Source organism: Etheostoma spectabile, chromosome 5 (genome assembly GCF_008692095.1).
Source record: "Etheostoma spectabile isolate EspeVRDwgs_2016 chromosome 5, UIUC_Espe_1.0, whole genome shotgun sequence".
Taxonomy (NCBI): Eukaryota; Metazoa; Chordata; class Actinopteri; order Perciformes; family Percidae; genus Etheostoma; species Etheostoma spectabile.
Window position 1 is genome coordinate 22,067,139 of NC_045737.1, and position 12,363 is coordinate 22,079,501.

The 12,363-nt window shown below is 39.3% G+C and overlaps 2 protein-coding genes across 2 annotated transcripts in view; both read left to right on the forward strand.

Annotated features, from left to right (window-relative positions):
* prr16 (proline rich 16) overlaps positions 1 to 5,412 on the forward strand; it is a 12,243-nt gene extending 6,831 nt beyond the window's left edge. The window contains exon 3 of the mRNA XM_032516440.1: positions 3,578 to 5,412. The gene's annotated coding sequence lies outside the window, so the exon portion shown is untranslated. The remainder of the gene's footprint in view (positions 1 to 3,577) is intronic.
* A 1,814-nt stretch (positions 5,413 to 7,226) lies between these two features.
* LOC116689771 (sesquipedalian-1) lies at positions 7,227 to 11,903 on the forward strand. The gene is made up of 3 exons (XM_032516384.1): positions 7,227 to 7,427; positions 7,901 to 8,011; positions 8,841 to 11,903. The coding sequence occupies exon 3, from the start codon at positions 8,883 to 8,885 to the stop codon at positions 9,786 to 9,788; it is 906 nt and encodes a 301-aa protein (XP_032372275.1). The 5' UTR covers positions 7,227 to 7,427; positions 7,901 to 8,011; positions 8,841 to 8,882; the 3' UTR covers positions 9,789 to 11,903.
* Positions 11,904 to 12,363: the final 460 nt, after the last annotated feature.

The window sequence follows — 12,363 nt, forward strand, 5'->3', positions numbered from 1 at the left end:
AGAGAGAGAGAGAGAGAAAAAGAGAGAGAGAGAGAGAGAGGGAGAGAGAACGTACGTGCGTGCGTGCGTCCGTGCATGCACGCGTGCCTGCGTGCATGCATGAGCGCTTGCTAACAAAAGTAAGTAAGAAAAGGGACTGAAAGGTTAAAGGTTTGTGGGGGAAGTTGTGTGTTTATAAGGTAGGGTATTAACACAGTTAAAACAGTACATTTATTGTAGATATATCATATTTGTGTGTGTGTGTGTGTGTGTGTGTTTTGGGTTGTGAGGGTAGGAAACCTGGAGGTTAAGGCTGAAAAAAGTAGGGTATGAAACAGCACACACTGATGAGTAAATCCCATGCATGACCTCGCTGGCCTTACAAATCTATTGGTGTCTGGATTAGAGATCAGTGGATGATATTCAGCCATTAGAAAAAAACAGAAAGAGTAGGAGTGTGGGGGGGACACAGAGCGAGAGAGTGTGACAGAGAGAAAAAGAAAAGACAGCATGTGTGAAAGAGAGAGGCAGAATGGGAAACAGTTCAGTAATGTGGCGAAGGCTGACTGTTTTGGCTCTATTGTGTTTGCTACTATGTAAGATTGATGTGGATGCATGTTTGTCCTCAAGATGATTGCTTTCAGTGAGAAAATTCACTGTATTTACTTTGGAATAATGGGTCTTAATGAGTCTGGCAGCAGTGCGCGCACACACACACACACACACACACATACACACACACACACACACACACACACACACACACACACACACACACACACACACACATTCAGTTTGAACAGAGCTGTGTGCCAGTATCATCAATAGATGCAGCTTATAAGGGCTTTTAAATACTGTTGCACTGCCTTACTAGCTAATGCACTGTTCAATTGACACAGTGATCTTGGCATTGTATGATTGAAGTAACACACTGTACAGAAAAGTATAGGCATCTGATTTTTTTTCTTTTTCCCTGTGTTTCTTTTCTCTTTTTTCACCATTAGTTTCACTTACCACAGTGTTTGGGTAAAATAGAGTGAAATATAATTATCCTCTTTTTATGTTTAAAAGCACACCACTGGCCTCCTCCCAACTACTGAAATATGTTTCTTATTTTTTATTAAGTTTTCAATCAAAAGTATTTGCTCCTGACTGAGTTTTTCCACTTAAAATCTGCTGCTAAATCTGCTGTCTGTGAGATTAAATGTATTGTATTTGTAGACCGGTCACCCAAACACTAAAACAAAACCACTTTGCGCAGGCTACAACTCAGGGATGAGAAGCAAAGTTGTTTTAAAAGCCTTGATAACAAATGTTGATGTTTATGCACTTTCTAAACAGTGACTTTCCAAATGTCCCATTCCAAGTCACAGTAGTGGTTTTTATTAGCAAATACTATTAACATTGGTGGCGATTGATGTAGTGTTGCTAGGCCTGGGTATTGTTTTTTCAGATATGTGATACAATTCCAGTACCAATCAAAGTGCTCCTTTTTCTTTAACAAGATATAATGACAAGTAATTTCCTGTCATATCTCACTTTTAACCTCCCCTATATCTGTACTAACATGCTGTCAACATGTATTTTAAATTACATATCGACGTCATTATTCTACATGAATCATTTTAAAAATTTACCAGCCTCATATTTATGGAGAGGGCAAAAAGAATAAATGTGCATGCATTAATGGCAAGGATAAACTATTTTACATTTGCACTGGCTGACCAGATCTTGCTGAAAAAAATGGGCCCCTTATGTTTGGATTCCTCGTTCATTGTTACATTACATTAATACATTCATGACTCGTTATGAGATTGTTCCTTTAACACAGAAATCAGTGCTCCGCTGACCATGGATGTAGGAGTTTTTTTTAACTGTTTTTGTAATGTAATGGTCATCTCAGCTCCAGTACTCCGGGCTTGAGGATGAAGTTAGTGATGGGCAGGGAGGAGGTGGATCTTCACCGCCTCCATCATGAGTCAGGACTGACTCAACTGCACTGACCTACTCCCTACAGCTCACAGCTCTAGTTCAAAGCCCACCTCTCTCGCTCTTCTCTCTCTCTCTCTCTCTCTCTCTCTCTCTCTCTCTCTCTCCTTGACTCACTCTCTCTCTCACTCTTTCTTTGCTTCTTTCTTCCTCTCCCCTTGGATGATGCTTCACTCCCACTCGGCAGCAGCTGTATGCATAATCTCTCTGCGCAAATGTATCTCTGTGTATGTGGGTTGGGTATCTATTACGAAAAAAATATCGGACACTTTGTACAGCAAACACCTTTGGCAACATTTCCATTTTTAATCAAAAAGTTTCCCCACGTCCTGCTGACTTCACCCACTGCTTCCATAATTAATAAAATATCTAATAGAGCTGAATGGTTACGTTGTTATAGTCACATTTGTAAATGTAAACCTGTTATTGTGATTTGTTGTCTTCTAACACAATAGTCTGAGTGCTTATATTTCTTCTAACTACATTGTCTTCATCCCGTTTTCCAACCTGGCAAGTGCACGGTGCATAAAACTCAATAAATGTGTCAGAGTGAGACACACATTTTGCCTGTGAATATTAAATAGCTGTTGTTTCTCTGTCTGATTGTTAGTGGTGATAGTCTGCCAAGAGAGACAGTTGTATATTTTCTCATCCCCAATCTGCATGCATCATTTACTTAGATTTGTGTTTCTCTCAATAGACTGCATTTCATTATGATCATTGAAAATGAAAATGTTATGAGTAAAACGTAAAAAAAAAAAAAAAGCTGAATAACTGTAATGTTGCGTGCCAGAGGCATTTAGTCTGTAATGGAAATACTATAAGCAAAGTTCATTCAAATACAAAATAGACATGACCTACATTGCCAAACATCAGAGCATTCAGAAGTAAATATGGTGCACATGGGGCATGGATTCTGGCTCGTCTTGGCGCTTCTTTATCTGTGGAAAGTGAGTGAGCTTGTGTATGTGTCCTTGTATGAACACATATGAACACATTTTAATGATAAATAGATACTTGCGCATTTGTTTAAATGTGTACGAGAGTGAAAAAAGCATGCATGAGAACATGCAGCCATGTGTGTGAGAAAGTGTCAAAGGACTTGAGATGGTTCATTGCAACACAGAAAGCTTTGGGGTTGAAGCAAACTTAATGTGAGGATTTCACGCTGCTTTGGAGATTGTTAAAAGTTAGAGGCATCAGCTGCACCTTACTCAGGGGAGGTACACAATATCTCAACAACAGGATCAGATTTGTAAGAGCCACAATGATCCAGATGGGGTCCTCTGCTCAATGAACCATTCCACACTTGACTAAGAAAGGCTGGGGAAAAGTGGCAGCTATTTAAGGAGAGACAAGAGGTTAGGTGATTGTCTTTTCACAAGAAAGAAGGCTTTTTAATCCATGGAGGGCAATGTGCCAGAAGCTTCAGTCCTATTAATTTTGATGACTTGTGTCTGTGTCTGGGGTCTTGTGTGTGGGCAATGATACCTTGGTTTATTTTTATTTTGCTCTGCAAGAAGCCGCTGTTGGTGCTGTGACTGTCAAGTGGCTCTCCTGTGTGCAGTCAGATAGTCACACTAATGTGTTTCCTCTTTTTCCTCTGCAGGGCCATTGAGATACTTGAGGTACGAGTGGAAGGGATGCTTGTTTCATACGCTGATCAACCCTGGTTGACCAGGGCGGGAGGAGCCAGAGCTGAGGCCAAGAATCAACCTTTTTTTCTTTTTATATACAGTATATCACTAATGGCTTTCAATCAACAGGAGATCATCTAGATGAATTCATACTTTTACTTTTGAGCACTGAAAAACCTCCAGGCACAGTTGTTCCAGGGCAACGCTGCTGTGAAACTGGGGAAATGGGAAGGGCAGTCACTTTATGTACATGTAAGTGTATACAGATTGATGGATTTATAGTTGTGGAGGTGATATTTTTCGTACATAGAAATAGATGAATTAAAGATTAGAATGCTGCTGAAACCCTATCATCAAAAGTAAAGAAGCAAATTTAGATGAAGAGGTACAACATGGGGTGAAATGATGCCAGGATTTGATTGATGTCTACACAGACCTTTGCTGTGTGCATACTCAGATGGAAATCAATAGCTCCACTCAACCGATGGAATTTGCTTTTTAAGAATTGTAATTGTTTGTGTCTGGAGAGCATGGCAAGTTTGCTGTGAGCATAACACTGCTGGACTGCAGATAAGGACAAAATATTATTATGTCAGCATGTGACATATGCTCAATCATAGAAAAGGTTGAAAAGGGTGGAAATGAATGAAGATGTGGTCACTGATCTGTGTCCAGACATTATTCATTGTCCATTTTACATCAGAATCTATGTGCTCAATTCATGCGATGACAAAATAACATGCAGAGATACAGCATAGTGCCATAGTTACAGCTTTAAAGGATCCTTGAAGAAGTAATAAATTTACATCAAATTTTCTTTGTATACAAAAATACATGTACATGTTTGATATCTATATATTTCAGGCATTTTTCTACAGAGACTTTAACATTTAAAGAGATGATATTTTTGATATTGTGTTGGATGACTGAGAGGTACTTTGACGAAAGCTGACATTCCCTTGATGTACGTGTTTTTCGGTAGGGCATAGCAGGATGAGTTATTTATATACTGTATAGCAACAGGTGTTTGTATGGATGAAAAAACAAGTGCTTCAGTTATATCATTTCAAGAAACTTTACAGAAGGGGCTGTATTGTGAGAAAGGTGGAGAAGATTAATGGCGTAAACCAAATACCTAGTTGTGCTTTATCAGACAGGAGGCGGGGGGCTGAATGAATGAAAGCATAACTGACTCTTCACTTTGTCCTGCCATCACTGTGTTTTTCTATGCATTTCTGTGGAGAGGCTGTCTGTTGGTGGGTCCAACATGCAGGGTGCTCTGCTCTCCATAACACATAGTTAAGAAGTAGTCACATTCCACTCACATTTCCTCATATGATGTCAATCAGGTTATTTCTGCAGCCACTATAAACCTGACAAATGTCTTGTTTATCACATTGCTTAGGCCAATCAATGACATACTTAGTAATTAAATAATAATAAAAGTGTATTTATATTACCAGAAGATTATGAAGTACTTTACAAGGACATACTGAATAAATAAAAGGGAACAATAGTTAACACATTTTCATAGGCCATTTTTTAATAATACAATTGTGGGAAACATACACTGGAAAGCAACAACACAGCCTCTCTCCATATTCAGACTGGAGGCACCACAAGTAAACTCCACCGCTTGTTTCTCACTGGACACAGAGACTGAATTCATGATCAAACTCTGGATCATTCAAGATTCAGTTTTGAAGATGACTGCAACGTCTCGAAAAAGCTTTTGGTGATATTTTTTTGCGTGTCCACAAATGGTTGGAAAAAAAATACTTGTGAGAAGTAAACACTTTACACATAATGTTGGTGTGTCTGTGTGTATTTTATGGACTGAACAATCACTTTAAGTGCAAACCGATTTTTTGGATGTATCTCTATTCTTTATTACATGTATAAGCTGAGTTGTTGCATATTAATCTTGTAGAGTGTCAAGGCTCTGTGAACTGGGAGTCAAATAGAGGAAATTAAACCGGCTGCAAGAGCATCACCCTTAATCAAAGTTACCAAAAAGCAGTGTGAGCAAACATTTCAGAAAGACAAATACATTAAATGGCACCAGTAGCTGCATCAGTTAATTGAAGATTAGTTTGATGAGATAGCAAGCAAGCGGTGTCAAAGGCTATCGTCTGTCTCCAGAAGATATTTTAATGAATTCATAGTGGCTTGTCATGGTCATACGCAGTATAATGCGGGCCAAAGCCAGCAGCTCAATACCTAAAATATGAAGGGCAGGGTCACAGGAACAGAGCAGCGGTGGCCCCTGGAGGAAAGGCATTATCATTTGACATTATTTTCAATGTAAGCCATATAACCTTACAGTACGTACTCACTGAAGCTTATTTGCAATTTAATGAATGTATTAAGGATGTAGTCATATTCTGAATGAACTAAATTAAAAAATTATGAGCCAGTGGACCACTGGACACAGACACATATTCCCACAAATTGTTTTTTTGCATTTTGCAGGTTTTAGGTGGTATTTTGCAAGTTTCACCTTAACTCTAAAGTGCTGTTGTTAGTTGGAACTATGTTATTTTCTACTGATTTTAATCCTTTAACAGCTATAGTTGCTAGTTACTTTGAAGAACAACATTTTGCATTCAACAAAAATGATGCCTAGATTAAACAGTATATACATAGTTTTAATTAGCTTTTCTTCAACCAGCCAGCTACAACATTTAAATGTTGCTTACGTGTTACATCAGTAACGCTTCTCCAGTGGTATTCAACCACACTTATTTTATGTATTTAATTGTGTTTTGTGTTCATGTCTGAGTGTGTACTGTGTTTCACCTGGCTGGAAAACACATTTTCCCTTGGGGACAATGAAGTTTAAGATAAAAATTGCCGTAAACTACCATTTGAAAGAGCAATTTGGCTGTCTATAAGCGTACGTTTTGCTGCTATCTTCTCTGTGCAACAAGTAAAATCTGAATGCAGGACTTGCAGTATTTTTGCATGGTATTGGTATTTGACAGGGCTGCAGCTAATAGTTATTTGGCAATAATCTATTATTGATTTGATAAACTGATAAATCATTGGAAAATAGTAAAAGATCCTCAAAATTCCCAAAATATTCAGTTTACAATCACGTATGACAAACAAAAGTATATTTGAGAAATTTCAACAAGATAATATTTGGCCATTTTGGCTTAAAAATGATAAAGATACAGTATGATAAATTTCCTGTATATCGACTAATCAATGAATCGTTTCAGCTCTTCAACTACAGTATTACTCAAGTAAAACTTCTCAATCCTTCTTCCACCAATGCATTAGTTGCTGTAAGGTGGCTCTGTTAAATTCTAGTCTTTGATCGATACCCATATCAATCAATATCTATTTATCGAGTTTAATTCAGTTGGAAATACAGTCAAATGTATAATGAACAAAGAAAGTAATCAAGGTATATATATCAGACATTTAAATGAGACGGAATAATTTTCACAATATTTATAATATTCTATTAAATTGTTAAAAAAAAATAACATAAGGAGGATTTGCCAGACGAAGCACCCATGGTCGGTGGCCGTACCAGACTGTACATGCAGGTAAAGCCGGATCCGGTAGCAGTTGTCTAGCTAAATACCAACTTTCCAAGGGAAAAGACGGGGTGCGCCTGTTTTAAGAAACCGCTCATCCGAATAACGAGAGATTCACAGCAAGAAAGTTGTAATGACGACCCCGCCCAGTCGAGCTGTACGTGCACAACACAACAAGTGCCTCCTCCCCGTCTGTGACGTGCTCGGGAAGAAAACGGAAACGAGAGATAACAACAGGGAGATTGTCTGCCTGAGGAGGCGTCTTTATCTGCAGGTAATAAAATGCTTAGATAGAAAATACTACCATACACTGTGACTTTAACTAACGGCCAGCGTATAAGTGCTAGCTAGTGCTCAGCTGGAAACGCTGACGCTAGATGCTCATTTGTATTCACTCAACAGGCTATGCGTTAGCTAGTTGACACGAACAGAGACTTTTCAGACAGTGTTCATTTATAGTTGTGTCCCTGTGATCTGAATTCCCGCAAAGTGCTTATGTGTCAAAAGCTTGTGACCAACCCCACTAACCAACCAACCAACCAACCAACACCAATTGAGACTGAATCATTTGTCCAAGCACGATTATGCTAGCAGAGGTGGAAAAAACAGCTGTGTAGGCTACTAAAAAAACGTTAGCCTCTCCTGTCTAAAACAAACTGGACGACGGAACTTGGCTGTCTTTTCCACTCGGATGAAACCAGCAAGACTACAATCTTGTCTAATGTAGTCTCACATTGTCTTTTACAGCCTCAATTTGGAGAGACCGAAAAAAACAAAACACGATGGAGACATGTCAAGTTATTAACTCCAGATGTGAAAGGAGGACAGTGGATTTCAGCAGGACATGAGTATAAACACGTAAGTAAACACATAAGTTACTTTAATAAATAATCAGCATTTTGTTCAAGTCAGATTCATAGCCTTCAGCAGTAACAACAACAAGACAAAATGGCAAAGCTACAAGACAAAGTATGTATTCTAAATAAGGTGATAAATGAAGTTACATCAGTGTCCAGCCTTACTTTAACTCCTTACCGGATTACAGTCGGATTAGTTGTTGTTTACACAGAGGGAAGGTCTGAGCCCTAGTTCACAGTTGACCATGTGATTATAAGCATATATACAACAGTTTGTCCCTGTTTCTCCCCAGCCTACATTTGCAGTGGGTCACGTCAAAGCTGTATTTCTCCTACACAACACAATAGGTTTCCTGTGACAGCACTATGTCGAAGGCTATATCTGTGCACCTTTAGTCTATGTCTGCACCTGACGTGTGACAGTGAAAGTGAAAGAACAGGGTTTTCACTGTGATGAGGGCCTCAGTTGGAAGGAGACCAAATAATGTAGATTGAAGTCTGGTTAGAAAAACATCTGCCACTCTAAAGTTCCCAGTAGTAAAATACTTGTTTTGACTCTGACCTCCTTTTTAACAAGAGAAGAGCAAATAGTAATAATACTAGTGTAAATAGACTAGCCTAGTGAACATAACACATCTCACATCCTTATTATGGTATCATATCAATAAACCACCAATCTGGTAGCACTGAGAGCTACAGTCAAGACAGGAGTCAGTAAAGAGAGCAGGTTTGTCTTTCATCTGCTGCAGACTGACTTTTGTGACATCCTTCAATATGGAGTAATCATTTTAACTTTGGGTATGACCCTCTGTCTTTACAATGTTCTTCAGATAAAATAAAGAACCTACTAAGGAAAAGAAGGAGGGTGAAGGATGAAGCTGAACGAACGCAGCGTGGCGCACTACGCCACCTGTGACTCCCCGCCGGACAAGACAGGCTTCCTCTTCAAAAAGGGTGAGCGCAACACAGCGTATCACCGCCGCTGGTTTGTGCTGAAGGGGAACATGCTCTTCTATTTTGAGGAGCGCGACAGCCGAGAGCCCATCGGTGTCATCGTCCTTGAAGGATGCACCGTAGAGCTTTGTGAGTCAGCCGAGGAGTTTGCCTTCGCCATCAAGTTTGACTGTGCCAAAGCGCGGGTGTATAAGATGGCTGCTGAGAACCAAGCAGCCATGGAGTCATGGGTGAAAGCGTTGTCAAGGGCCAGCTTTGACTACATGAGGCTGGTGGTGAAGGAGCTGGAGAGGCAGCTGGAGAAGATCCAGGAGGCTGCAGGAGGTGGCTGTGTCGGGGCTGGAGTTGGAGGCCTGCAGGTTAGGCCTAAGTCGTCCTCCAGGCGAAACCAGGTGGCACGATCAAGGTCTGGAGCATCCTCCTCTTCATCATCTTCATCTTCCATATCATCATCATCATCAAGTGCCTCTCCCATGGCTGGTCCCTTCCCTGTCCAGAAGAGCCTCCAGGATGAGGTGCAGCTCATCTCTGATTGTTCCAAAGAGAATGGAGTTGCATGGAGTAAACCGCCTGCTGCCTTTGCTAACGGCTTTGTTGAGGGAGCGTCTTCCTGTGTGGCCTGGGAAGCGTGCGCCGACTCTGGGAATAACATTGTAATTGGTTATGAGGCTGATGGGATGAGGGCTCCACCAGTGCCACCCAGGAGAAGAGGAGCCTCTCTGGAAAGCCCCGTCTCCCCTGGCACTGGCTGCTTCTCCAAACTCCACGACTGGTACGGCATAGAGGTGGAGGAACTGAGAGCGCAGTGGCTGCAGAGCCAATAAAGTAATGGATTTTCTCTTTTTTTTCCAAATTTTTTTATCATTCCTTCCTTCTTGATCATTCTGCAATCTTAAACCTTTTTAAACCTTTTTAAACTCAACAAACAGGGCACACAACCTATTTGTAAATTGCATTGTCTTATTGTCTATTCTCATTGTCTTGCATGTCTTATTACCTATAAAAAAAGACAAATACTGATTTAAGAATGATTCCAGATCCTGTCTGGAACAGGGGAATCAATCTGTCTTCAGCATCAACACTATCCATTGTACAATCCAATACAAAATATGCTATTTTCCACAGTTTTTAATGTAATTTGCCATGGACAATTAAAATAAAATAAAAAAATCAAGAAAAATATATTTTAGTTCTATTATTATATTGCCAATATTCAAGATTCTTTCTGCCCTTCTAGCTTCCAAATATACTTGTGCAATTGGGGTCAGTTTTCTTCAGAACTGTAGCAACCTTGATCTAAACCATGTTTTTCTTCAGGTATACATGGAAGCTACGGTGTTAATCATCTTAATAAGGGGATCAAATTAAATAAATCACTGCTAAAATCACCACCTTTTTTTCCAATCCCAGCCCAGGATGGCAAAGGTATTTTTGTTATATGCAAATGAAAGAAAGAAGGCCACATACTGTAAAAAACGATCTAAGACAAAACAAATCCACATGGATCAGGTTGCTATAGTGACACGTCATCCACGGCGTACAAAGGTGAATGGAACAGTAAATCCTGCAGCTGTGTGATTGATGAAAAAATGATAAAAAGCCGTTTGTACAATTAAGGATGTTTTTTATAATCTAATGTCAAGGGCACCAGGACAGTTAACAGCATGTTTAAAAAGAAATTCCTGTAAACTCTGGATAAGAAGTGTTGGGGCAAAACTAGTCCAGTTTCTCCTCGCTACTCCCAGCGGGGAACATCCCACCCCAGAGACCTTGTGGTTGCCAAGGTCAGAACATCCTGTTGCCAGTGTCTGGGGACCACGGTGAGAGCTGGATGTCTCGCTCAGAGCAACACACTGGTATTTTTAGCCCTTGTTAGCCAGCGGCCAGATGATGCTGTGTCACAAGAGTGCTTGTCACTTGGTTTTCTTTAGACTCTTCTTGTATTTCATAAAAGGAGTTTGTTTACCCCTAACTTTAACACGTGTCACTGTAAATCTGTGACAATTTCATATCATACAATCAAGTTACCTTAATTTCATCATACTGTTTGTTTATTACAGCGGATTAACGTGAATGTTACTGAATGAGTGTAACTGTTAGAGGCCTATACTTTATTTAAACATCTAACCTCTTGGTTTGTTTATTAATAATTTTGCTCTTCCATGTTGGAAATTAATACCAGCAGTCTGCAAAACAGGCCTTTTAAAACTTACTGTTATAATTCTATATTCAATCACATAGCTGTTTACGTTTTTGTTTTATATGTGCCTTATGTTATATTTATTTACTGTTATTGCCCTTGCAATCACTACCATACTTTCTTTCTTCTTTTGCTAAGGTTCATGTTACAATAATTTTTTGACAATGGCTCTGTTTCTTCAGTCTGCATCATTACGCAGCGCCATCATTCCTGTTATACTTGTACAGTGTGGATTGTGTGTTTTTTTTTTCAAACAGCTGCATCAGGGGCGGTATGCATTTGATAAGCATTAACTAAAATTATTGTTGTTGTACCAATTTTATTAACTCCAGAAGAGTATTACTGTAATTACAGATGACGATAGACAACTAAAGGAAAATGTGATTGTGTCAAATCAACCTTAAAAATGATCATCTTTATTCAAGAGTGCCAAATGAGGAATGCAACATAAATGCACAGTTATTAAATTGTCAGTTTTTCTTTTTCAGTGGACTTCCACAATTGTAGTACACATTTTCAATGTTGTAGTACACAATATGAGTATCATTTAAAATGACCAATCATATTTAACGTATTGTCCTGACATGGTACCCTAAAAAGATGATTGTTAAAAAACGTGTTGTAAACCATTCAATAAACAGTGCCATTAATCTGTTATCTTATGAACAGTTTTCTGTGATCATATCTGCTGATCTGAGCCCTTAAGTTTAGTTTTCTTTATAACAAAGTATTAGCAAGACATTTTTAGTCTATAGTATGGCTGCTTTAGGCATTAGATATTATCTTATTTCATTATTACAGTCCTTGCAGGATGGTTGATGGTTGATAGTAGTGGAAGAAGTATTCAGATGTTTTACTAAGTAAAAGGAGCAATGCTACACAGTAGTATACTCTGTTGCAAGTAAAAGCTATGCATTCAAAATCTTACTTAAAGCTAAAGTGCGTAGTTTCTGTGGCCCCCATGAGGAATTCTAAGTAATGACAACAACACTGTAAGCGCATCCACATGATACAGCCTTAGGTGATCATGCACGTGCCCCCACCCCTCCTCCAAGCAGTTGTAAAAAGCCACGGAGGATTAAAAAAACATGGACTCTTCTTCAATCAAGCTTCTGTGTGGGAAAGTCGCCGGACAACACAGTCATCTGAACATAGCCATACTGAGAAATATAGAGTGTTTTGTGGAGCTGATAGTCTTA

Excerpts from the sequence above, each read along its gene's own strand:
- LOC116689771 (XM_032516384.1), top strand. The coding sequence starts at position 8,883 with ATGAAGCTGAACGAACGCAGCGTGGCGCACTACGCCACCTGTGACTCC.